Source organism: Pelophylax lessonae (assembly GCF_965119305.1).
Source record: "Pelophylax lessonae genome assembly, chromosome: 4".
Taxonomy (NCBI): Eukaryota; Metazoa; Chordata; class Amphibia; order Anura; family Ranidae; genus Pelophylax; species Pelophylax lessonae.
In genome coordinates this window covers 261,263,828-261,290,430 of record NC_138771.1, presented here as the reverse complement: position 1 = coordinate 261,290,430, position 26,603 = coordinate 261,263,828, and the positions used below count along the sequence as shown (strand labels likewise).

General features: G+C 46.9%; 1 protein-coding gene across 2 annotated transcripts in view; it reads right to left on the bottom strand.

The window, feature by feature from the left end:
• Positions 1-26,603, bottom strand: part of ZFC3H1 (zinc finger C3H1-type containing) — a 198,484-nt gene that overhangs the window by 21,239 nt on the left and 150,642 nt on the right. For both annotated transcript variants that reach the window (XM_082253106.1, XM_082253107.1), the window contains exons 24-27: positions 19,453-19,690; positions 12,109-12,214; positions 11,830-12,028; positions 11,127-11,221 (exon numbers count right to left, since the gene is read on the bottom strand). In XM_082253106.1, the coding sequence (XP_082109232.1) occupies positions 11,127-11,221; positions 11,830-12,028; positions 12,109-12,214; positions 19,453-19,690 (638 nt within the window). The remainder of the gene's footprint in view (positions 1-11,126; positions 11,222-11,829; positions 12,029-12,108; positions 12,215-19,452; positions 19,691-26,603) is intronic.

Here is a 26,603-nt window from a genome sequence, read left to right as displayed (position 1 = left end):
CAGTAAAATCCGTGTAGAGGCTTTTTAGAGAGATAAATGTAAGTGTGCTGTTAGCACTACCGGTGGTAAATGGTCAATAGCAGAGTTAAAATGGTCAGGATGGTGGAGGTGAGGACACATTCACACCACCTCCATTTTAATAAGTAGCTCAAGTGTATGAAAGACTTACTTTTTTTTTAGAATTCTTTATTCTAAAGCGTATGCATCATAACCAGTGTTGCCAACCGCCCGTAGATTTACGGACAGCCCGTAAAAAAAGGGCACTTTTCTCCTGCCCGTAAATGCCCGTAGCAGGAGAAAAGTGCCCGCAAATCTACTGCGGCGGCGGCACTGTCAGAACTGCGCATGCGTGGCGCGCAGTTCCGGAGATCCCCGAGTTCTTCTCTCGACTCTCTAGCGATGCAGACTGCCAGACTCGCACTACTCGTTGGACGAGTGCCACTGCACTGCCCGCCTGCGCCCGCCCCCGCCATAATTTAAGTTTTGCCGCAGCCAGCCGCCAGCGACTATGCAGAGTCACTCACTCTGTCTATCTGGAGTGGACTAGGAGATGCTGCCGCTAGATGGATGCCTGGTGGAGTGGACAGAGCAGTCGCAGACTGACAGCCGAGGCAGAGGACTGGTAAGTGCTGCTGGCCGAGTCACTAACTCTGTCTGTGGACTGGAGTGGAGTGAACTAGGAGATGCTGGATGGATGGTGGAGTGGACAGAGCAGTCGCAGACTGTGACAGCTGAGGCAGAGGACTGGTAAGTGCTGGGGCTCCGAGCCTCCGACAGCTAGAAGGAGCAGATTGGAGTAGAGAGATGAGTCAGGGGGCAGAGGGCATCAGTGTCCTTCTCCTGTGCCCCCTTCACCTCTCCACAGGCAGTGTCACAGCTTCACTCACTCTGCACTAGTAATGTCACTGATGTTTGTGGCTGTGGAGAGGTGAAGGGGACTTAGGAGGACACTCATGTGGAGAGCTCTGACCATCTCCTGTACCATGTACACAGTCCCTGACCACCCCCCTGTACCATGTCCGCAGTCCCTGACCACCCCTCTGTACCATGTCCGCAGTCCCTGACCACCCCTCTGTACCATGTCCGCAGTCCCTGACCACCCCTCTGTACCATGTCCGCAGTCCCTGACCACCCCTCTGTACCATGTCCGCAGTCCCTGACCACCCCTCTGTACCATGTCCGCAGTCCCTGACCACCCCTCTGTACCATGTCCGCAGTCCCTGACCACCCCTCTGTACCATGTCCGCAGTCCCTGACCACCCCTCTGTACCATGTCCGCAGTCCCTGACCACCCCTCTGTACCATGTCCGCAGTCCCTGACCACCCCTCTGTACCATGTCCGCAGTCCCTGACCACCCCTCTGTACCATGTCCGCAGTCCCTGACCACCCCTCTGTACCATGTCCGCAGTCCCTGACCACCCCTCTGTACCATGTCCGCAGTCCCTGACCACCCCTCTGTACCATGTCCGCAGTCCCTGACCACCCCTCTGTACCATGTCCGCAGTCCCTGACCACCCCTCTGTACCATGTCCGCAGTCCCTGACCACCCCTCTGTACCATGTCCGCAGTCCCTGACCACCCCTCTGTACCATGTCCGCAGTCCCTGACCACCCCTCTGTACCATGTCCGCAGTCCCTGACCACCCCTCTGTACCATGTCCGCAGTCCTTGACCACCCCTCTGTACCATGTCCGCAGTCTCGGACCACCTCCTGTACCATGTCCGCAGTCTCTGATCACCTCCTGTACCATGTCCGCAGTCTTTGACCATCTCTTGTCTTTTATCATGTCTGCAGGGGAGTCTGGAGAGGAGTCAAGAGTGAGAGAGCTGCCGGGATGGGGGGTCACGGGAGAAGTCAGATGTGCGGGGCCTGCGGAGTGGAGACAGGGGCCATCTGACTGAGCCCTGCACAGTGCACCTGAGAGGAGGTCAGTGACAGAGCCGCCAGACCAGTCTGATGGGGGGGGGGGGTCACTGATGTAAGGGGGCACTGATATAAAGATCCCTCTATATTAGTAACCTCCCCCCCCCATATCTTAATGTATTCACTCTGTGTAAGGTGGTCTCTGGTCACCAGATTGCCCCCCCACATCAGAGTTCCTGGCGTTCCCCTTTACATCAGAGTCTGCAGGATTCTCCCCTTACAGTGCGAAGGGGGAACTCTGCGGACCCTGATGTAAAAGGGAACTCTGATGTAAAGGGGAATGCAGTGGACTCTGATATATGGGGGAACGCTGTGCTGGCTGGGTTATATTAATCTGATCTTCATGTTAATGGAGAAATATGGTTTTTGACTTTTGTTTAACCTAAACACATTGCTAATAGCTCTATCTACATGTTTATAGTTTAAGTATTGATATTTGCACGGTTTAGCACTGAAAACAGCCTGTTTATGTACATTTTTGCAATGCCAGTAAAAAATTGGTGCCGTCCGTAAATTTTGGACGTTCTGCCAGTAAATTTCGCTCTCGGGGGTTGGCAACACTGATCATAACACAAGGAATTTGTCATAAGCCATCGTGTACAACGTAGGCCAAAGTGCAAGCTTCTCCAGAATAGACAATTAGTGTTCAAATGGACAGAAAAATGACTGCATAGGTGAAATAATAGGTCGTATACAATGTGGCAAAATATACGATAGTGTGATGCTACCCAGCATTTTCTAGCTTTTAAAAATGGAGAGGGGGCAAGCATAGGATGTCAGAGGGGATGCCTTGGAACGGAGGAAAATAAGAAATGAAAAGAAAAAGAAAGAAGCGGTATGTAGCTTTCTTTTGAACGGAAACGGTCACATCAAGTGGCTCGATGAAGGAAATTCCAAACTCTAAGTAGCCCTTTAGATGCCCAGACTTGTAAAAGTTTGGCTGACCCACCAGGTATGAAGGCCGGGTGTCTCAGTATGGGGGGGGGGTCATAAACTAGGAAAATGTTTGGCAATTGGACAAGGAAAAGTACTTCTGCGTTTCTTCTAACGTTGGGGCTATCGTGAGATGTTTCAGTAGAGAGCTGGGGATGCCCTGGCCTGCGCAAGGGAGGCCTAAAAGTTGTACTGGGGAGCAGTCTTCTTCCAAAGATACCCATAGCTTGAATGCTCCGCGTTTGTACCCAACTGTGACTCAGGTCATGTACAGTAAACCCCCGCTCCATCGCGGTTCAGTTTTTGCGGTCGCGGTAATTCGCCTTTTTTTATTTGTAATGTTATTTTACTATATAAATCATTAAAAATGAAATAACGGAATTTTTGTAAAATCTTACCTGTAAAATTCCTTTCTCTGAGTCCTCCGACAGTCGCCGCCTCTTCATATTCGTCACATATGGGGTATTAGACTTTGCTCCGAAGGAGTAGCTAGGCAACAGAATATGTTAACAATAAAGCTTTAACATATCCCACCCTCAAGGGGTGGTCCCCTCAGTCAATACCCTCCTACTTCCTGCAACCATATCTCAGTTTTAGTGGAATAGCAGTAGAGTATACATTCAAACCCCAAAAGAGGGGCGGGGGCGGCGACTGTCGGAGGACTCAGAGAAAGGAATTTTACAGGTAAGATTTTACAAAAATTCCGTTTTCTCTTACGTCCTCCGACAGTCGCCGCCTCTTCATATTCGTCACATATGGGGACGTCCCAAAGCAGTGCAAACATGAGGGGTGGGAAACGCATCCGCGCCGAAAGGCAACGCAGTCTCCACATCAAAGAAAGGAACCTTACCAAAGGAAGGAAACCAGCTGGGCAACAGCAAAAATAAGTGCTCAACAGGAGCAACAACCCAGGAAAAGACAAAAAACCAGGGGATACAAAACTTATCCCAACAGCCAGGAGTCCCCAACAAGGGACCCTAGGGAACAGCCGCACTAAGAACCTTGCGGCCAAAGGAAGCATCCGCCGATGCCTGAACATCTACTTTGTAGAATTTTGTGAAAGTGTGTACGGTCGACCAAGTCGCCGCCTTACACACCTGGGCTACAGAAGCCCCATGACGACAGGCCCAAGACGTACTCAGAGATCTAGTAGAGTGCGCCTTCACAGGCACAGGGGGAACCTTCCCCTGCAAGGCATAGGCCTGTTCAATGGTCTGCCTGATCCATTTGGCAATGGTAGAGGCGGAAGCCGCCATGCCCTTCCGAGGACCCTCTGGAAGAACAAACAAGGAGTCCGTCTTTCGAAAAGACTCAGTCGATGTAAGGTAAACCCTAATCGCCCGAACAACATCCAGAGAATGTAGTCTCACCTCCTTTGGATGTTTAGGCTTCGTGCACAACGAAGGCAAAACAATATCCTCGTTAAGATGGAATTCCGAAACTCGTTTCGGCAGAAAAGAAGGATTAGGTCGCAAGACCACCTTATCCAAATGAACAACCAGGTACGGAGACTTGCAGGACAAAGCCGCCAGTTCCGACACTCTGCGAGCCGAAGTGATCGCCACCAAAAAGGCGACCTTTTTGGACAACATAGACAACGATATCTCCCTGATCTGTTCAAAAGGAGCACGTTGTAACACAGACAGGACTAGATTCAAGTCCCAAGGGGGCAAAGGATCCCTCCTAGGAGGAACCAGATGCCGCACACCCTGAATAAAAGTGCCAACCAAGGAGTTGGAAGCCACGGGACGTTGAAACAGAACGGCCAGCGCAGACACCTGACCCTTTATCGTAGCCAGCGCCAAACGCTGATCGACACCCGTCTGAAGGAAAGACAGCACACGGGAAACCGAGTACGTGCGGGGTGAAAACCCCCTGGACTCACACCAGGCAAAATAGGCCTTCCAAGTACGGTAATAAACCTTTCCCGAGGAAGACTTCCTCGCGTTGATCAAGGTATGAACAACCTCTGGAGAGAGACCCTTCTCCTTCAGGACCTCGGTCTCAACAGCCAGGCCGTCAAAGCCAGCGACTGTAAAGCAGGATGGTAAATCGGTCCTTGAGACAGTAGATCGTCCCGAAGAGGCAGACGCCAGGGGGCGTCGACCGCCAGATTCACGAGGTCTGCGTACCAGGACCGGCGAGGCCAGTCCGGTGCCACAAGAATCACCGTGCTGCGTTCCGAGTGTAACCTGCGAAGGAACCGGGACAGCAACTGAATCGGTGGAAACGCGTACAGCAGCCTGTACTGATGCCACGGGGCCACTAACGCGTCCGACGCGTCTGCCCGAGGGTCGCGCGTCCTTGCCACGAACCTCTTCACCTTGTAGTTGAGGCGAGACGCGAACAGGTCCACATCTGGAAGACCCCACTTCGCGCACAACATCTGGAAGACAGCCGGGTGGAGAGACCATTCCCCCTGATCCAGGGTCTGGCGACTCAGATAGTCCGCCTGCCAGTTCTCCACTCCCGGAATGTGAACCGCCGTTATCGCCGGGACATGAGTCTCGGCCCAAGACAGAATGTCGGCCACTTCTCGAGCCGCTCGGGCACTCCTGGTGCCCCCTTGGTGGTTGATGTAGGCCACCGCCGTGGCATTGTCCGTCTGCACCCGAACCGGGCAGCCCTGCAGCCGGTCCGTCCAGCGATGAAGACAGAGCCTTATCGCACGCAATTCCAGAATGTTGATCGGGAGGGAAGACTCCCCCTCCGACCAGGTCCCCTGGGCGGACAGAACGCCCAGAACACCACCCCAGCCCGACAGGCTGGCATCCGTGGTGATTATCGTCCACGAGATCGGACGAAACGACTTGCCCCCGGACACCAACGGGGACTGGAGCCACCACAGAAGGTTTTCCCTGGTGCGATGACTCAACGAGATCTGAAGATCCAGAGATTGAGGTCGCCCGTCCCACTTGGACAAGAACTCCGCCTGGAGACCCCGCGTGTGAAACTGCGCGAAAGGAATCGCCTCGAAAGCCGAGACCATCAATCCCAGACATCTCATACACGTCCGCAGAGACGAGTTCGGAACGTCCCTGAGGGACCTGACTTCCTCCTGAAGAGTCCTGAGTTTGTCTTCCGGCAGGAAGACCTTCGCCTGCACCGAGTCCAGTATCATTCCCAGATAGGGAAGACGAACCGACGGACTCAGTGTCGACTTTGGAACATTTATCGTCCAACCGAACTCCTGCAGAGTTTGCATCGTGACAGACAGGTCCTTCTCCAGACCCTGACTGGTCGCAGACCGAATCAGAATGTCGTCCAGATACCCCAGGACAGAAATGCCCTGGGCTCTCAATAATGCCAGAACCGGTGCAAGCACTTTGGTGAAGACCCGCGGAGCCGAGGCGAGCCCAAAGGGCAACGCCACGAACTGGTAGTGATCCTCCGCAATGGCAAATCGAAGGTATCTCTGATGACCCTCGAATATGGGGATGTGAAGATACGCATCCTTCAAATCGATGGAGGCCATGAATTCCCCCGGAACCAGGGCAGCCACCACCGAGCGCAGGGATTCCATGCGGAACTTGCGAACCCGCACAGAGCGGTTCAGAGCTTTCAAGTCCAGAATTGGACGAACCTTGCCCTCCTTTCTGGGCACGGTGAACAGATTGGAATAAAACCCCCGAAATCTGTCCCGATGAGGCACCGGAACCACCACTCCCTGAGCCCTCAGGTCCCGCACCGCCAGGTGCAGATCCCGCAGGCGCTCTGGAGACAGTTGTAGATTTGAGGGAAAAAATCTGCTCTCTGGCCGAGAGAGAAACTCGATCTTGTAACCAGATCGAACGATTTCCAGAACCCATCTGTCCCGCACACGGGCCAACCAGGGCTGAAGAAAACCGAGCAAGCGTCCCCCCACCCCAAAACTGGGTGAGGGCGCCCCTTCAGGCCGAACTGTTATGGGCCGCAGGTCCGGATTGGCCGGACTTCTGTTTCCCAGACCAGGGTTTCTTCTGAGAGCCCTGGCCCTTGAACGGTTTGCCCTTGTAGTGCGGCCGAAAGGCACGAAAGGACCCCTGAGGGGGCCGAAAATGAGCATGCTTCTTCCCAGAAGCCCCCTTAGCCTTGGGGAAATGGGGCAAGAGAGTGCTCTTACCCCCGGTAATCCCCTTAATCAACACATCCAGGGACTCCCCAAAAAGGCGAGACCCATCATAAGGCAGATTGGCTAAGGTTTTACGTGAAGATTGGTCCACCGACCAACATTTCAACCAAACCAGGCGGCGAGACAACACCGCCACGCTGTGCACACGCGCGGCCAACGGAATCAGGTCCAGGTCCGCATCACACAGATACATGACACCCTGGTGGATCTGATCCACCATATCCAGGGTCGCCGCCGAGGCCGAATCGGCCACTAGGACGCGCCTAAGCATCTGCGTCCAACTTGCGATCGCCTGGGCCGCCATGAGAGAAGCAAACAGAGCCTTAAGCATAGAACCCGTAACAGAATAAGTATGACGGGCAAGAGACTCCAGTCTCCTATCCGTGGCATCACGGAAAACAGGGGATCCCTCTGCAGGGATCGCAGTGGCTTTGTTCAAAACCGCAATAGCATGATCCACTGGCGGAGGCACACACCACCGTTCATCAGTGGCAGGCGAGAAAGGATAACGCAGCTTAAATTTACTTGGTACCGCAAAAGGCTTGCGCAAATCGCGCCATTGGTCCTTAACAGCGCGCTGAAAATCAGCATTGCAGGGAAAAACCTGCGGCGTCCTGCGTTTTCTCTGCGTCCCATAAGCCGCCAAGGCAGCTGGGGGACACACCTCGTCCTGCAAACGTAGCGTCTGCTTAATGGAAGCAATCAACTCATCCATGATTGCAAGCTCTTCAGGCGAGCCAGGGGGAGAATTATCAACCCCCTCAACTTCAGCCTCTACCTCAGACCCCACTAGATCAAGAGAGGAGCGGGACCCCGATAGGGGGGTCCCCGCCAGAACAGCCCCATCACCTTCACCCTCAGAGTCAGAGGACAGAGTAACTCTGGGCCGTTTAGTAGATTGAGCAGCCACCAGCATTTGCACCTGTGCAGCAAGGCCAGCCACAATAGTGGCCAAATCCCCCCCTGGGGGGGAAACAGCGGTCCCCTGGCTTTCCACCAATACTGTGGGAAACTTGCCCTCCTGAGAATCCATTGCCCCTGTATGCCAGACAACCAAGGGTTAACTGCCCCCTTACAGCAAGCGCGGCAAGCGCAGCCCACCGCACCACACTCAGGCACAATGAGACCCCCACAGGGAATATACAGACTGAATACAGGCAATGGAATACAGGAATAGAAGGATAAAACCTGAGGAGACTCCGCTGCTGCTGCTGCCTCGATCGGTGCTTCCAGGAGAGAGGAAGTGATGCTGCCAGGGCGCTCTATGTAAGCCTATGGAGGCTACAAGAAAATGGCCGCCGTGCATGTAAACCATGCGGCCGGAGCGGGCGCCGGTAAAATGGCGCCGTTTGGCGCCGAAATCGCCGCTCCACAGTGCATAAAATCACACACAATATTATCCCATAATATGGATACATGTTAGATCGCCGCAGCGATCGCTGTATATGCCCCAACATGCCATTAAAAACATGCCCCACAGCACACAGCTCCTCACACTGCCCAGCCTGACATACTCAGTGTCATACAGCTCCCCCCCCCCTTGCAGCCCACAGCATGCAGCCGAGATATAGGGAGACAAGCAGTGTGATTAAAGGCAGGTTACACAGTCCCAGACTGAGACCCCCCCCAGACAGACAGGTCCCCACATAGATACACTTACCTCACATGGCGTGGGGAACCCGCACAGGCGAACAAGCCGCTGCACATGAGGCAGGGAGAGTCGCAATTCAAGACGCACACAATGGCGGTTCAGAAACCGCACAGCGTCCGGTGAGGTAGCCACCTCACCAATCATCCCTGCACCGAACAGGGATGGGTCGTTCACCGTGCCAGGAGCGTTACCTGGCTGAACGCTCGATGGCAGACTGGGAAGCCACTGACCCACGACCTGCGACCAGGGGGATCAGCCCGAGACCCAGTCCGCATGATCCTCTTCGACCGAAGAACTAACTAATGCTGACAAAAATAACAGCTAAGTAAAGGTAGAGAGAAAACTCAAACAAAATATCAAAAAGAAGAAAGAGTCTGGGACAAAAAGTCCCAGCACAGAGAGAGCCAGCCACTCCTGACAAGCTAGACATTAAAACTGAGATATGGTTGCAGGAAGTAGGAGGGTATTGACTGAGGGGACCACCCCTTGAGGGTGGGATATGTTAAAGCTTTATTGTTAACATATTCTGTTGCCTAGCTACTCCTTCGGAGCAAAGTCTAATACCCCATATGTGACGAATATGAAGAGGCGGCGACTGTCGGAGGACGTAAGAGAAATATTGTGTTTTCCATAGCTCTTGCTTTGTCTCTTAGTATCGTTTGTGTGTTTAAATGAATTTCTATTGTTTTAAAAGTGTGTTTAAAGACCTTAAAATGCTTCTACATGTACAGTGACAGTAAAATAAACATGCCTACAATGCATTTTAATAGGGTTTTTCTATTTCGCGGAATTTCACTTTTCGCTGCTGGGTCCGGAACGTAACCCCCGCAATGGAGGGGGGTTTACTGTATCTGTGTGGTATTTTTGCAGGTCAGATAGTCCCATCCCACCCCTATGTTTAGGTCACGTCAGGATTGCCTTACTGATGCAAGGCATCTTGTTGTGCCAAAGGTGTCTTGTAAATTTGGATTGAAGATTGCAAAAGAAGGTTGTAGGAATAAGAATTGGCAGTGTTCGGAGAAGATAAAAACGAGGTATCACGTTCTAAATACGAGGTATCACGTTCATCTTCAGGAAACTGCATCTTCCGAACCAGGGAAGCGCTAAATTATTCCATGCAATCAGGTCTCTATGGATTGTTTGCATGATTGGGAGAAAGTTCAAGGCAAAGAGCTTCATGGGATCTGTCAGAATGTGGGTTCCTAGGTATTAAGAGGCCCAGTGGAAAGGGAAGCTAGGGTGTAAAGTGTGAACCATGGATTCTGGTAGGGATATATTCAAAGCCTCCAACTTTTGAAACTTGGTTATAAAGTTGGATACAAAAAAAAATTCTAAATTCATGAAGAAGTGAAGGCAACGAGACAATAGGGTTGGTAATCTAAAAAAGTCAAAGGAGATTTGAAGGATAAATTCACTTTAAAAAAAAGCACATTATTTATGCATCTATAACTTTTTTTCTTAGAAGCCTGCAGAGCATTGCACCTGTGATCAGCAGATCACAGGTGTAATGTCAGCCTCTTACAGACACACAGTACAGCTGTCCTCCTGTATGGACAGACAGTTCCTGAAGTCCAGGAAGAATCAATGAACTACAAGAGCGCTCATCTGTGTCCTCGCAGTTCACTGAGAACTACAAGCAGTCTATTGAGGTGGAAGATGGTACTTGTAGTTCATTCACTCACAGAACTCTTAATGAATGATGCCGCTGTGTGTATATTGCATCTACCACAGCAAATAAAAGAGCTTTTTTAATGAAAATAAATCTGAGGTAATGAAAATGTAAATCTGCAGTTCCTCATCTTTAACACCATACACACGTCTTTTCTTCACTGAAAAGGTTCTCTAGGTGTGGATCACAAATGTGAAATCAAATTAGCTGTACAGCAACACCATTTCTTAAAATTGTGTTTCTGAAAGTATACAATTCATGTGAGAAATCTTGGGCTAAGATGGGGAAACGAAAAGAAAAGTTAGACTTGCCAACTTGTTCCGGGTCAGTAACTCAAATAATGAAACCAGAGATCAACAAGAAAGCAAGGAAACTTTTTCCGAAAGATAGGTGACAGAAGGCAGCCTGCCTAAAACTTGAGTGCAATCTGGTGCAGCTCTGCATAGAAACCAATCAACCAGCTTCCAGAATTTTTTTTGTCAAAGCCTAATTGAACAAGCTCAAGTTAGAATCTAATTGACTACCTTGCACAGCTGCACCAGATTTTGCACTCTCCAGTGTTAGTAAATCAACTCCTATGTCTCTCTCCCATGTCTGAGCAAATCTCCTGTGTTGCCCAGTTCCAAGGAACTATAGTTTTATACCATGTCGTAGGATAGTACAATACTGTACTCGCCACACAGTCAGGGTTCCCTTCCACAACGTAATGCTGTTACCAAACTTAGGCAAAAAAAAAAAGGCAGCATACAAAAAGTTCATAAAACCTGGCTTTGGAGAGCAGCACAACTAATTAGAGTTACAACATATTTGCATACAATGATTTAAAAACATATCTTACTTTAGAAGATCTGCTGGATTGCATTGCTCATCGATGGTTTCAAAGAATGACTTGAGGAATTCTTCCATTAACACTGGTATTTTATCAAACCATCCCTGCAAGATGAAACATTTCCTTGGGACCATAAAACAGAAAATGAAAAGCGATGCTTTTCTCTGGCCTTGATTAATCTGACAATAAATTGCTGAGCCTCATGAGGAGAGAGCGAGAATTTTCAAAGCTGGAGAAAACCAAGTAAACCTAAATTTATGCTAATGCAAATGTACTTTGCACCAACACATGGTGAGGTAAAAATACACAGGTAGACCTTGACCAACAATGGATTTTTATGTTCTTTTAATAAATGAGATATATATATATATATATATATATATATATATATATATATATATATATATATATATATATATATATATATATATATATATATATATATATATATACACACACACACACACCACTATCTAGAAGGTAAAAGGTAAATATATACAAGTAAAAATCAACATGTCAAAGTCAATAATTTTAAGCATATATTTGGTACAAACTGTTCACACAGGCAAAGAACGGACACACAAGATGGAAAAGATCAATTGTAATTCAGGAAACCCCCAACAAATTTCAAAGTTATTGAACCGGGAAAATCTGGAATACGCATAATAGACTGCAAATCTGCACAATACACACCCAAGTAGTGCAAATTTACCTGTTCTACTAAAAATCTGCAGACATGATACAATATTTGTGTGTTTCCAGGACTATTTCTGAATGCAGTCATCCAGACTTCCATGCCATCATTTGGTTGTTCAATTTTAAGATATACAGAACATAAAGCCTCTAGGATGTCACAATTATCACTCCAGTCATCAAGCAGCTGTTTACACATGTCCACTGCTGCAGAAGGCCTAGGGGGGAAAAAAAAAGCCCAAAATGTTAACAAGTGTGTAATAATGACTTTTTACACAATAGTGTGTACAGTTCTTACCTATTTAGCATGAGATTGATGAGGATCATATTTTTATAAAGTGGAAGGCAAACTTCTATTCTTTCCTTGGCATTTAGGTTTTCATCAGAACATGAATAAACAGCAGCTAAGGGAAGAAAAACAAAATCAGTAAATGTGGTGTAAATATTCCAGTTTTCATGGTGGTCTTGGTATGGTGGATTAAGATTTTGGTTTAAGTTTCAGCCAAAGGCACATGAAAATAAAATGTACTTACTGTAAAATCCTTTTCTTAGAGTCTACTGAGGAAAACGGAAGTCTTGTAAAGTTGGAATATACGATTGCCTACAGGAGGATTGGATACTGACAAATCAAAAAAAAATTGTAGGTCATCCCAGAACTCCTCCTATTCCCACCATGCCTTTGTGGCAAAGCAGCACCAAGAGCATAATTAAACACAGATGGGTGGGACCGTGGTTCCTCAATGAACGCCAAGAAAAGGATTTTAACAGTATGTGCAAAAAAAGGTCTATTCTCATCAATTGAAGCATACAGGAAGTCTTGTACAGTTGGGACATCCAAAATCAGTTCAAATGAGAGGAGAGAAAAATGCTAACAAGCCTACAGACCTGGGTACTGTCTGCAGTTCATAGAGTCGCCTGAAAGACCGCCTGCCAAAGCCAGAATTAGATTAGGCTGGAACATTCCCTGGTAAACCTTGTAGAATATGTGAACAGAAGATCATGCGGCAGCCTTCTAAATCTCAAACAGTAGCCTGATGCTAAAGAGCCCAAGAGACACTAACTGATCTAATGGAGTGTACTTGGTCCTTAAGATCATAAGCTTGAATGGCAGTCTGTCTGAGCCACCCAAAAAAGGAACCAGAAGCTGGTTTACACTTACAGGGACCCATCAGGAGTAACAGTCAGTCTTTCTGAAGGAAGCAGCGGCTACAAGAAACTCACAGCCCGAACTACAACCAAAGAATGGAGAGAAAGTCTCCTTCAGATTAACTAGAGCCAGAGAGAGAGAGAAAGAAAGACAAAGATGGAAGGGGAAGACTCTCTATATCAAATAATGGCCAGCTAAACAGTCTCTGGAGCAACATCAAAGGCATAGTGATCTGACCCTTGAGGGCCAGATGCTTGCAGAGACCCACTTGTATGAAGGCAAGGATACATCCCATGAAGAATTTCCTGGGATAACCCCCTCTCACCAAACAAAGTATGCTTTCCACATAAAGTAATAGAACATGAGAGAAGCAGACTTCCTAGCTTTTACCATTGTGTCCCTCAGTCCCTGAGATAGATGACCTGGACGATCTAGAAAAGCCCATGCAGTGCATGCCAGCAGTCTGATCATATTGGACTACCAAATCCACCTGGGCCAATCTGAAGCTATGAAGTTCATTGGAATTACCTCCATCCTGACCCTGCAAAACAGGCAAGGAAAGAGTTTCAGGGAACTTAGAAGTGTGCATCAGGATCTATTCATCTTAAAGCTACCAGAGCAGCCACTGCTTTCGCTGGAGGATCCCTGTACCTGGAGATAAAACTTCCAAGGAAACCAGGACAGAGCCCTTATCCACCACTGTATAGGATACTTAAAGAGATGGGACTGAGGAACATCTGGCGTGAATGCTATCCAACAGCCCAAATCTTTTCATGCCATTCAGGTATGCATTCATCACTTTCTAGAATAGATATGGCGATAGGGAATGAAACTCTTATCCCAAACTCTTATCCCATCGGTAAGAAATGTCAGATATGAGGCTAGGGGATTGTCGGATCACTCCCCTTTGGTCCTGACATTAAGGCTAGGGAAACAATGGGACAGGGGGGAAAAGTTAACCTTTTTGGCTACAGTTAATTTCCCCTAAAGATCACGATAGACTCACTTCGGGAGTTTTTGGGACATAATAGATCAACAGCAACACATGGTAAAGTGTTGGATACCCTCAAAGCCTACTTAAGGGGAATTATAATTCAGCAAATTGCTAAAAGGAAGAAACTCACCAGGGACTGGGAGCGGAGTATAATGGGGAAAATAACTAAGATCGAAAAAGTATATGTAGAAGATCAATCAACAGACAACTTGGCTAAATGGACGGAGGTACAGCAGTTATATTAAACATTGTCCTTGAGAGCTGAGAATAGGTTTTTCTTAAAACAGGCCCATTATGAAGAGGGAGAAAATACTGGCCCTCCTGGCAAGGTCTCAGAACATAGGTATGCCTACTACAATGTCCATCAAGACTCATGCTGGAGGGGTGACCATGTGTCCAGTGGAGGTAGTGAAGGTTTTTAAAGATTATATTGGTCCAAGGTAGAGGAGGAAATGAGAGAAAAAGGGGACTTTATACAGGACTTGCCTATCCCGCATCTCGGACATCATTGCAAATGCCTATTACTATTGAAGAACTACAAGAGGTAGTAAGAGAATCCGCTAACCATAAAGCACCAGGGCCAGAGGCGGGGGAAAGGGGGGAAAAAAGGGCGGGGAAAGGGGGAAAAAAGGGCAGGGAAAGGGGAAAAAAGGGCAGGGAAAGGGGGGAAAAAGGGCAGGGAAAGGGGGGAAAAAGGGCAGGGAAAGGGGGGAAAAAGGGCAGGGAAAGGGGGGAAAAAGGGCAGGGAAAGGGGGGAAAAAGGGCAGGGAAAGGGGGGAAAAAGGGCAGGGAAAGGGGGGAAAAAGGGCAGGGAAAGGGGGGAAAAAGGGCAGGGAAAGGGGGGAAAAAGGGCAGGGAAAGGGGGGAGGGGGAAAAAGGGCAGGGGAAGGGGAAATAAGGGCGGGGGAAGGGGAAATAAGGGCGGGGGAAGGGGAAATAAGGGCGGGGGGAGGGGAAATAAGGGCGGGGGGAGGGGAAATAAGGGCGGGGGGAGGGGAAATAAGGGCGGGGGGAGGGGAAATAAGGGCGGGGGGAGGGGGAGGGGAAAAAAGGGTGGGGGGAGGGGAAAAAAGGGCGGAGGAGAGGATGGTAGTGGATGGTAGGAGGGGGGAGGGGAAGAGGGGGGGTTAAAAAAGGATTATTGAATAATTATTTTTTGTTTATTGGAGAAAATAAAAAAAAAAAAAAAAACATTCATTGGTTCTAATTATTCAGTGCCCAGAGATTATTCAGAACAGCATACTCACAAAGTGAGCCTTCAGACACAGGGTCAAGCACTAAGGCAATGCCATGGCTCTGGACCCACAAAGCGCTCAATTTAACTTTAACCAGCACACACAGGTCTCTAAAGCACCAAAATGTGGAACCCAGTGGTGAATGTCACACTCCAGATTAGCCCCCACAATGTCCAGTCCAGCAGCCACTCCACAGTCAAGCTGATAAAAGGGTGACCTGGCTAACTGCATATAAAGAAAAGCTCAGCAGTAATGTGGTAGCAGAAATCTTGATTGAATAATAAATAGACAGCAAAAAAGGTTAGATTGTAGTTCTCTGCAGAGCTGAAGAAAATACATATCTTCCCAATACATTATAAAAAAAAAAAAAAAAAAAAAAAAAACACAAGGTATGCCTGAGGTGGTGGGGTTTTCCTGGGCTGAGCTACAATTTATTTTTTCCTTTCCAGTGCCCAGTCAATTTGCAGGAAGCAGCATAAACGGAATGTGTCCCTTAATGGGAGAGTTACAAAACTGCTTTATTTTAGGGTAATACGTACCCTACTAACAAGTCATTAATAAAGTCATCTATAAATCTTTTTTGCAATACTCTAGGAATATTATTTCCAGTGTAATCTTGATTTAATTCACTCAAACATTCTGGTAGACATCAATTTACACGTACAATACAAATAAAATATAGCGCATGCAAAATGTAGTGAACGACAAAGGCATTGCACAATTTTCGAAAGACAGGTCATTTTTTTTTTGTGTGTGCAAAAAAGGCACTTACATTATTTCAATGCAGCTACTGAAAATCATATACAGTATCTCACAAAAGTAAGTACACCCATCACATTTTTGTAAATATTTTATTATATCTTTTCATGTGACAACACTGAAGAAATGACACTTTGCTACAATGTAAAGTAGTGAGTGTACAGCTTGTATAACGGTGTACATTTGCTGTCCCCTTAAAATAACTCAACACAGCCATTAATGTCTAAACTGCTGGCAACAAAAGTGAGTACACCCCTAAGTGAACATGTCCAAATTTTGCCCAATGTGTCAATATTTTGTGTGGCCACCATTATTTTCCAGCATTGCATTAACCCTCTTAGGCACTGAGTTCACCAGAGCTTACAGGTTGCCACTGGAGTCCTTCACTTCTCCATGACCTCACATCACAGAGCTGGTGGATGTTAGAGACCTTATGCTCCTCTACCTTCCGTTTGATGATGCCCCCACAGGGTTAAGGTCTGGAGACATGCTTGGCCAGTCCATCACCTTTACCCTCAGCTTCTTTAGCAAGGCAGTGGTTGTCTTGGAGGTGTGTTTGGGGTCGTTATGTTGGAATACTGCCCTGCGGCCCAGTCTCCAAAAGGGAGGGGATAATCCTTCAGTATGTCACAGTAAATGTTAGCATTCAAGGTTCCCTCAATGAACTCTAGCTCCCCAGTGCCGTCAGCACTCATGCAGCCCCCAGACAAGAACACTCCCACCACCATGCTTGAGTACAAAGACAAATGTCTTGCCTACAGTCCTCACCTGGTTGCCGCCACACACGCTTGACACCATCTGAACCAAATACATTTATCTTGGTCTCATCAGACCACAGGACATGGTTCCAGTAATGCAGGTCCTTAGTCTGCTTATCTTCAGCAAACGGTTTGCGGGCTTTTTGCATCATCTTTAGAAGAGGCTTCCTTCTGGAACAGCCATGCAGACCAATTTGATGCGGCATATGGTCTGAGCACTGGCAGGCTGACCCCCCCACTGCTTAAACCTTTGCTGTCAGCACTCATTCGTCTATTTCTCAAAGACAACCTCTGGATACGACGCTCAGCACGTGCACTCAACTTCTTTGGTCAACCAATGTCAAGGCCTGTTCTGAGTGGAACCTTTCTTGTTAAACCACTGTATGGTCTTGGCCACCGTGCTGCAGCTCAGTTTCAGGGTCTTGGCAATCTTCTTATAGCCTAGACGATCTTTATGTAGAGCAACAATTCTTTTTTTCAGATCCTCAAGAGTTTATTGCCATGAGGTGCCATTGAACTTGCAGTGACCAGTATGAGAGAGAGAGCGATAACACCAAATTTAACACGCCTGCTCCTCATTCACACCATAGACCTTGTAACACTAATGAGTCACATGACACCAGGGAGGGGAAATTGCTAATCGGGCCCAATTTGCACATTTTCACTTAGGGGTGTACTCACTTTTGTTGCCAGCGGTTTAGGCATTAATGGCTGTGTGTTGAGTTATTTTGAGGGGACAGCAAATTTACACAGTTATACAAGCTGTACACTCACTACTTTACATTGTAGCAAAGTTTCATTTCTTCTGTGTTGTCACATGAAAAGATATACTAAAATATATTTATAAAAATGTTAGGGGTGTACCCAAATGAAATGTTTTACACACCAAGCACACATATTCTATACCCCAACTCCTATTTGTGCTTTCAGATCTTCATTTTCCTTTTTGTCTCTCAGATTGCCAGTACCACACTAGCGCATACTTTGTATTCAACAGCTGAAATAACGTGTATGGGAGATGGAGTATGACTATACACCAGATTTTGAAAATAGGCAGCGCATGTTTACGCAAGCTAAATTCCAAAGAGTTATAAGTAAGCAAAAACTACGGTGATAAAACACAGTTTCATTAGCAGATTTATTGAAGATGTTTAACTTTTTAGTTTCTTTTAGCTTGTCTGAAAAGTGACACCCAATATGTAAAAACTAAACAAAATTACAGGAAAGGATACTACTTTTAAAAGAAGTATGCCTAAAGCTTGTTTGGATATTTTTCACATGTGGGTTACAGGAGCACAAAAATAAAGTCAACTCCAGTGACCCAAATGAGATCACATTAAGCAGGCAGCAAGCTCAAGTCTGCTGACGTCATAAAGCCGCTCTAGTCTCTGGATGTATCCCAACAACGAGATTCACCCAGATGCCTGATCCAGCTGCTCCTGCCATCTCTACAGCACTCTAGTAAGCGCTGGAGGGCAAAGCACAGAACCCAGTCCCAACTCTCTGCTCCGAGGAGACTTGTAAACTGAAAATCAGCAATCGCGTGATCTCAGACTTGGGGGCAGCATCGGAACGTTGCTGCAGCCTTATCGGCATGTTTTTTTTTTTTTTAAACTTTCTCTTCCTGCACTTGTTTAACCACTTTACCACCGGAGGATTTTGCTGTCTTCCGTCCAGGCCACTTTTTGCGATTCGGCGCTGTGCGACTTCAACTGACAATTGCGCGGTCGTGCGACGCCGTACCCAAACGAAATTTACATCCTTTTTTTCCCACAAACAGAGCTTTCTTTTGGTGGTATTTGATCACCTGTGAGATTTTTACTTTTTGCGCTATAAACAAAAAAAGCGTTTATTTTGAAAAAATAACAATATTTAACATTTTTTTATATTAAATTCCCCCCCAAAAAAGATGTAAAAACCAATTTTTTAAAAAATTTTTGGCCAATTTGTTTTCTGCTACCTATGTTTGGTAAAAAAAAAAAAATCGCAATAAGCGTATTTTGATTGGTTTGCGCAAAAGTTATTGCGTTTACTAACAAAGGGAAAGATTTCTGTCTTTTTTGGTGGGTTTTTTTTAACGCGTAATGGCGGCGATCTGCGATTTTTTTTGTGGGACTGCGACATTGCGGCGGACAGATCGGACCCTTGACTGACATTTTTGACACTTTTGGGGGTACCAGTGACATTACTGCAGTAATCAGTGCTATATATATGCACTGTTACTGTAAAAATGACACTGGCAGGGAAGGGGTTAATTTTATTGGAGAGGGAGGGGTTAATGTATGCCTGGTGCTTACTGACGTGTAGGGGGGGGAGGTGACTGAGTGAGTCATGGACAGATCGGATGTCCAGCTATGCTGAACAGTCCGATCTGTCACTCCCTGTCACTATGGAGATCCGCCCGCTGTGTTTACACACAGCGGGCGGATCTCCAGACTCGATCCCCGACGATCGGGTAAGAGCAGCGGCGATCGCCGCTGCTCCTCCCCTGGCCCGACTCCCGCTGTGAATGAAAACAGCGGGAGCGAGCCTCCGGCGGCGCGCAAGCGCAGCCCAGAAGGGGGAGTGTCTGACGACGTAGTACTACGTCGTCAGACGATAACGAGCCACTCTGCCGCAGCAATATTACTGTGAGCAGTCGTAAAGTGGTTAACCTCTAGCAATGCCTTTGCTGTACAGTACAAGAGTTGTTACAGCTAAAAAGCAAGAAGAAAACAAACAAGCATGCAAAAATTCAACTCTGACACACCTTCAAATAGAGCAAGCAGCATGGTAGGATCAGTCTTTATACTTTGGGAATTCAGCCAGTGCATAATAAATGGCTCCTTGTTAACTATCCTGGAAGGGTTTGCAATTGTTGGGTCATAGAAATTAGCAGGTAAAGTATTGTACTCCATGAGGTAAATGTAAGAAAGCCATGCTAAGCAGCGGTCCTGGGGAGTGAGGTGATCTGCTATACTCTTCTCACAAGGAGACTTTAAAGCATTCTGTGAAGCACATTGAAAAAAAATATATAATTAAATCAAGTTAGAAGTAAAACTTAAGGAACAAGACACATAAGAAAAAAGAAAATAAAAATGTCATCAGTTTCATGGTCGCAATACATACTATAAGCTGAACTCCAGGTCAATAAAAAGAGTATTGACTTTCCTGTAAGTTTTATTCTGAAGTACAATATAGGACACTGGCAAAGTATTCATCGGCTCGTCAGGTGATTGGACACTAGCAAAGTTTAAGACACACTCCGGGCACGTTTTCTATAATCCCCTGATGACCAACCTGCTGCCTGGTGGATGCATGCGGCCCTCGATGCCCCTGTAGACATTCATCTGCTTTTCCCTCTTTCCATGTTATAGAAGTTATTCTAGCAGTCTCGGGTAATAAGTCTCCTGAAGCATATAATTTGTGTCCAGCAGCCCCTCCGCAGTCTGTGACCATCTCTTGCAGCCCGTGACCATCTCGTGCAGTCCAGGGCCATCTCTTGAATCATGCCTATAGTCTGACTAAATACTGTTGTGTGTTTGCCTTTTCTGACACTGAACATTCACTGAATTTTAAACTTGATACGAGGGCTTCAAGTGTGGCCCTCTGCATCACTAAAGTTGACCACTACTAGTGTATCAGAAACCGTTTTTACCATATTTTATGCTAGGAAAAAAGTTGTATTGCGATGGATAGACCTATGAAGCCAGAGGTTGTCCCTATAAAATTGACAAAATTTAGGGACTTTTGGGTGACAATATCTGACACCTGTGTGCCTTCGGAGTTCTACTGTCATACTCAAGATATTTATATGCGTTTTCCTACATTGCGTGTTTGTTCCAGCAATGTGTTCCTTGGATTACCAGGTGGAGGCGGTACGGATATGGTTACTTATTTTATTGTAAGAGCACAAGTAACATGAGAATCTGTATTTCAATATGTACTTTTGCCTTTACCGAATACATAATATAAAATGGACGCTACTCTGTTTCCACTTAGGGGGTCACCCAAGGAAGGACAGCGAGGGTTTTTATTTTTTTAACATGGAATATATTTTGTTCTTTCGGCTTATTGTCTATGCTGTACTTGCTTTGTTTCTAAAAAGTTCAATAAAATTCAGTATAAAAAAAACCGTGCCACTGCAGGAAATTGTGGACTGGAGAGCTGCACCAGCAAAAAAGATTGGACATCCACCTGGTAGAACTTTGAAAAAGTAAAAATAGAAATCCATGTGGGAGCCTTACAAAGCTGGGTTGCATTAGCCTGGTGCAAAAATGCCCACTGATCTGGCATTTAAAATTGCAGGAAGAGAGCTGTCCATGAAATTGAAAGGTCTAGTGATCAGATTTCTTGTCTATCGCACAATGGTGGATTTGAAAGCATGGTGGCCCTGGCGAGGTCCTGAGGACAGAGCAATACAGAATCAATCTGATCAAAGCTGAAGCTTGGAGGTGAGACTAATGTTTCTGGCTAGAAAGCACAGATGTTGAAATAGAGGCTTAATGTTAGGTACACCTTGAAGAAAAGTTTTTGCAAGGTAGAGTGAAGCCTGACTTCTTTGAAGACTAGACAAGGCTAAAAACGGTCTTCTCTGAGTGCTTAAGGCCACGTTCTGGTCAAGACCTGGTCGTAGAAAAGCCAGAATGCAGGACAGTTATCTCCAGTAATGAAGAACCAACATTAACACTAGGTGAAAAGGTATTTTTGGCTACGATAGTAGGTCTTCGCTTTTCTTGTTTTTAGCAAGGTAGGAACAACAGACCCCTCGATCTTTCAGGATCTAGGCTTCAACATCCATGAGGAGACCAGGGGAAGTCTGTATTGTCTGTAACAGGTTCTTCTGGGCCAGTTCTGTGTGATGAGAACCACCATTTTCCGCTCAATCTATTGGTTTTTGAGAAAGTGAGGCAGAATATTCACTGTAGGGAAGGCATAGATTAGCCAAAACAGAGACTGGGAAATTATCAAGGCATCCAAGGCCAGAGCCACAGGATCCTTGGTCCTAGCTACAAACACAGGTAGTTTGTTTTTAAATCTGGAGGTGAGAATGTCTTCATTCACAGTCCCCCATTTCTAACATCTCAGAAGTCTGGGTGAAGGACCCATTCCCCTTAAACCAGGCAATGGCAGCTGAGGTAGTTTTCTTTCTAGTTGCCCACACCTGAAAGTGGATTGATGAGATCCACTGGACAGTTTCCATCCATGAGATTATCTGGTTTGCTTCCTTCAGTGCAGCAAGACTCCTAGTGCCTCTTTGGTGGTTGATGTAAGCCACATTAGTGGTATTATCTGAAGTCCCTGATCGGAGCCCGAAAGACTGGCATTTAATATTTTCCAGTGATCGGAATGAAAGACTTCCCTATAGTTCAAGCTGGGTTGAAGATTCACCAAGTTAGGAAATACTTTGCTGGAAAGGAGCATGGGTAAGACAAGAGGAGAAGCATGATTGTTCCAAATTGACAAGATCTTGTGTTGGAGAGGTCTTGAAATAAGGCACAAAGCAGGCTACCATGAGACCAAAAACACTCAAGAAGAATTTCATTGTGGGATGTCTCATATACCTCCCTTGAAACCAGTGATTGAACCCACGTGGAATAAGGGTGCATAACCCCCACATGTAAAAAACAGGACCCAGTCACAAATACAGGAAAGCCCGATCTTACTTTATCCGGTAGTTACTGTCCGTTTAAGATCTTATTTTACTGACCTTTAGTTCAACTTTAGGTGGTAAGTTCATGTATAGCTACCATGAAATGGTTTCTGAATTCTGGTGTCCCTTGATGGACTATAAACAAAACACAATTAGCGCAAGTACCTGAATTTGTCACCACATGGTCATATAGTCATCCACTTATTGAGATCCCCTAAAAAGCTGCACTCAGACTTGTAGAGGGAGGGGCAAATTTAGGAGTCAATCAGAAGTGATGCAAGAGAACAGGGTGTTAGGGGGAGATATCGGATTCATCTTTTTGAGCCTAGAATCATGACTACAACCTGCAGAACAGGCCCCTGGAGGGAAAATGGATGTAAACATTCCCAATGCAGCAGAGCATTGTGTGGTGTGGAGTGGGTCCCCACTGCATCTGAGGTCTGTTTGGGCATAATACATAGGAAGAGAAAGGTGGGAACTTGTACGGGGGCATTTAATACTGAAGCACACCTTTTTAAAAAAATAAATAAATAGGGAAAAAAAAAAATGAAAAACGCCAAGTTCTCAAATTCCTTGCAGAATGCAGATCAGATGACATTGGTTTTATGACAGTTTGGGTACTCATTCAAACCCTTAAACTGAACAAGGGCTACAAAATAAGCAAGGTAGATTATGCAGATAAAAACACAACATTAACATAGATGCTATAGATCAACCATACCAGTTATTCTGAATCTTTTAGTGGTGACAAAAAAATGACACACTAAAAATATTACATGATAAAGCTTGTTTGGAACATTTTTAAAGCTGAACTCCAGGTATGATCTTTATTGCACACTTACATTGGAACAGCTTGGACCAAAGTATGCACATATTTGATACCTGAGAAACTGCTATCACTGTAGAAGTTGGTACTAATATAGTGATAGAAGCAATCTTCTGGGTACTGTACCAAGCAGCTTCCATTCTGCACACTGGTCACCATAAGTAGCTCGCTCAGAACTGCTGCCATTTACAGAACGCCTTGTATTTTCTTTTTCAATGAATTTAAGATGTTTTCCGATTGGACGAGATGGAGATTGTGACATCACCATCCATCGCTCCCCCTGATCCAATTAAAGAATGTCTTCTATTTAAAAAAAAAAAAACCTGAATTTTTGTCTTAACGTAAAATCCTTTTCTCTGAGGTTCACCGACAGACACAGCTCTATATATTCTTAGACCCTTGGGCTTATACTGCTCTCTCTACAAAAGTAGGACTAGGCGGAAATAAATTTTAGGTATGCCCCTGGGGCAGTCCCAGTGGGTATACTCCCACTTCCTGCTCTAGGACTTCAGTTTTTAACAAGCAGTGTCGGAGGGAATACATAACCCAACTCAACAGAGGGGATGGTGCTGTGTCTCTCGTCCGTGAACCTCAGAGAAAAGGATTTTATGGTAAGACAAAAATCCAGTTTTCTCTTTTGTTCACTGACAGACACAGCTCCATATCTTCTTAGACCCTTGGGATGTCCCAAAGCAGTGTCAATGTGAGGGGTGGGGCAAACACAAATACATGTAATTCCCAAAAAAGGGCTAAACATAGCCAACCAGGTAAACCAGGAGCTCAACCAGGAACAACTGGAGCTCAGTACCGGGAAAAATACACCCTCAAGAGGCAGGAGCCTCTGCAACCTCAGCCTGCAAGACTTTGCGGCCGAACAGCGCATCCGAAGATGAAAGTACATCCACATTATCAAACTTTGTGAATGTGTGTATAGACAACCGCCTTACACACCTGAACCACTGATGCCTGATGATGGAAGGCCCAGGAGACACTAAGCATCCTTGTAGAATGCGCCTTGACAGGGAAAGGAGGAACCTGACCCTTAATACAAATAGGCCAGCACCATCTCTCTGAAATGGTTGCAGCAGATGCGGCCTGCCCCTTACAAAAACCATCCGTAAAGGACAAAGAATCAGATTTTCGAATTGACTTAGTTGCCGCCAGATACACCGATTGCCCGAACCCCATCCGGGGAATGTAGGGCAATTTCTTTAGGATGCTTAAGCTTAGGACACAGATGGTAACACAATATCCTCATTTAAATTAGAATCCGAGACGACTTTAGGAAGGAACGCCTGACAGGGTCGCAAAACCACTTTATCCCTATGAACCATCCGGTACGGTGACTGACAGGACAATGCAGTCAACTCTGACACCCTACACACAGAAGTAATGGCCACCAAAAAGGCCACCCTCTGTGACAGAGGAAGTTAACAAATATTTTTAAACTGCGGTTTCTGAAGTACCGACAGTACTAAATTGAGGTTGCGACGCAGGGGGGTGAAACCAGCGGCAAATTCAAAAGTGTAAATACACAAATGACATGATACAAAGCTGTGATCCTAGCGGATTACACTGTATCATGCCATTTCACCACAGGATTGCACCTGGTGACTTTTCCAGTGCTTTGTGCCTGGAAAATTTTGAACAACCATGCCATCCAAAAAGCGTTTTTTGCGTTAAAATCGCTTTTAGACGAACTGGAAAACAGCAACAGCTAAAAGCGCTTCTGCGCAAAAACCGCTTTGACGCCTTGGTCGTTCTCAATTTTCCAGGCACAAAGAACTAGAAAAGCACAGGCAGGGGCACTGGGAAAGTCACCAGGGGAAATCCTGTGGTGAAATGTCATGATACAGTATAATCCGTTAGGATCACAACTTTGTATCATGTCATTTGGTGTATTTACATTTGTGAAACTGCCGCCGGTTTCACCCCCCTGCGTCGCAACGCTCGCAGGGAAGGGACCCGGAAGACAGGTGCAGGCATTGGCTGGGAGGAAAGCGGGGGATCGCAGGGGAAGGTGAGTTTTTAAATATAAAACAACCGATTTTCATGCAAAAGAATGTACCGCTTTTAGCACAGAAATCTGGACATAATCAGACCACTAGGGAGGTTAAAGAACGGGGACTCCTCTACCGGGATCATGGTAGCTTTGTTTTACCTGGAAAAAGGAGAGTCCAGCACTGGTAAACTAGTCCATTTTTTAAAAGGGACTCTTCAAAAGAGTAACGTACAGCAAAACATTTGGGGACCACAAAGGGTAATTTTGGTTGCTCCCATTCCTTACAGGAAAACCTGTCAAAATAAGGTACATAAGGAAACACCTGTAGAGTGCGAGGTGACTTATGCGTACCAAACGACACCAACGCCGCATCCTCCATATTCAAAGTCTAACGCACTGCAGTGATAAGCGAGTCTACCAGTGCTTTTAATTAGCTGCTGTGACCATGGAGGAATCATCCTCCCTATCGGATGGATCTGGGGGTGTGATATTAGGCCCCCCTGGATGGGCCGCGTCCACATCGGCATGAGGCTCAGAATGAGATCAGACAGACTGAGCAAGAAAAGGCGCGGGGGGGCTTCCTCCTGGGCCTTTGCCCACACCCCACTTCCACCCGGGACACTAAGGACTGCAAGACCACAGTCAGTGGAACCACAGGAAGCTGGGGTTTCGAGGGACCTGCCATCCCCATGAGGGGGTCAATGGGGGAGATGTGACCCTGAGGAAAGAACCTTGCAGTACAAAAACAATCTTTTGGCACCACTAAAGGATCCCCAGGGCTCAGGGAACCTTTCAGCAGAGAGGGAGAGCGATAACAGGGCCCCCAGGGACTCACCCGATCGATCAGGGGAGTGCCGAGAATTCGGACCCAGCATCACCATGGACGCCATCCCTGTTCATATTTTCAGGCACAGGGAGGGGAACCTGAGGAGGGAGGGGAACCTGAGGGAGGGAGGGAGGGGAAACTGAGGGAGGGAGGGGAAACTGAGGGAGGGAGGGAGGGAGGGAGGGGAAACTGAGGGAGGGAGGGAGGGAGGGAGGGAGGGAGGGGAAACTGAGGGAGGGAGGGAGGGAGGGAGGGGAAACTGAGGGAGGGAGGGAGGGAGGGAGGGGAAACTGAGGGAGGGAGGGAGGGGAAACTGAGGGAGGGACGGAGGGAGGGGAAACTGAGGGAGGGAGGGAGGGAGGGGAAACTGAGGGAGGGAGGGAGGGAGGGGAAACTGAGGGAGGGAGGGGAAACTGAGGGAGGGAGGGAGGGGAAACTGAGGGAGGGAGGGAGGGGAAACTGAGGGAGGGAGGGAGGGGAAACTGAGGGAGGGAGGGAGGGGAAACTGAGGGAGGGAGGGAGGGGAAACTGAGGGAGGGAGGGAGGGGAAACTGAGGGAGGGAGGGGAAACTGAGGAGCTGCTTCGGTATCCCCACAAGGCTTTGGTGGTCTCC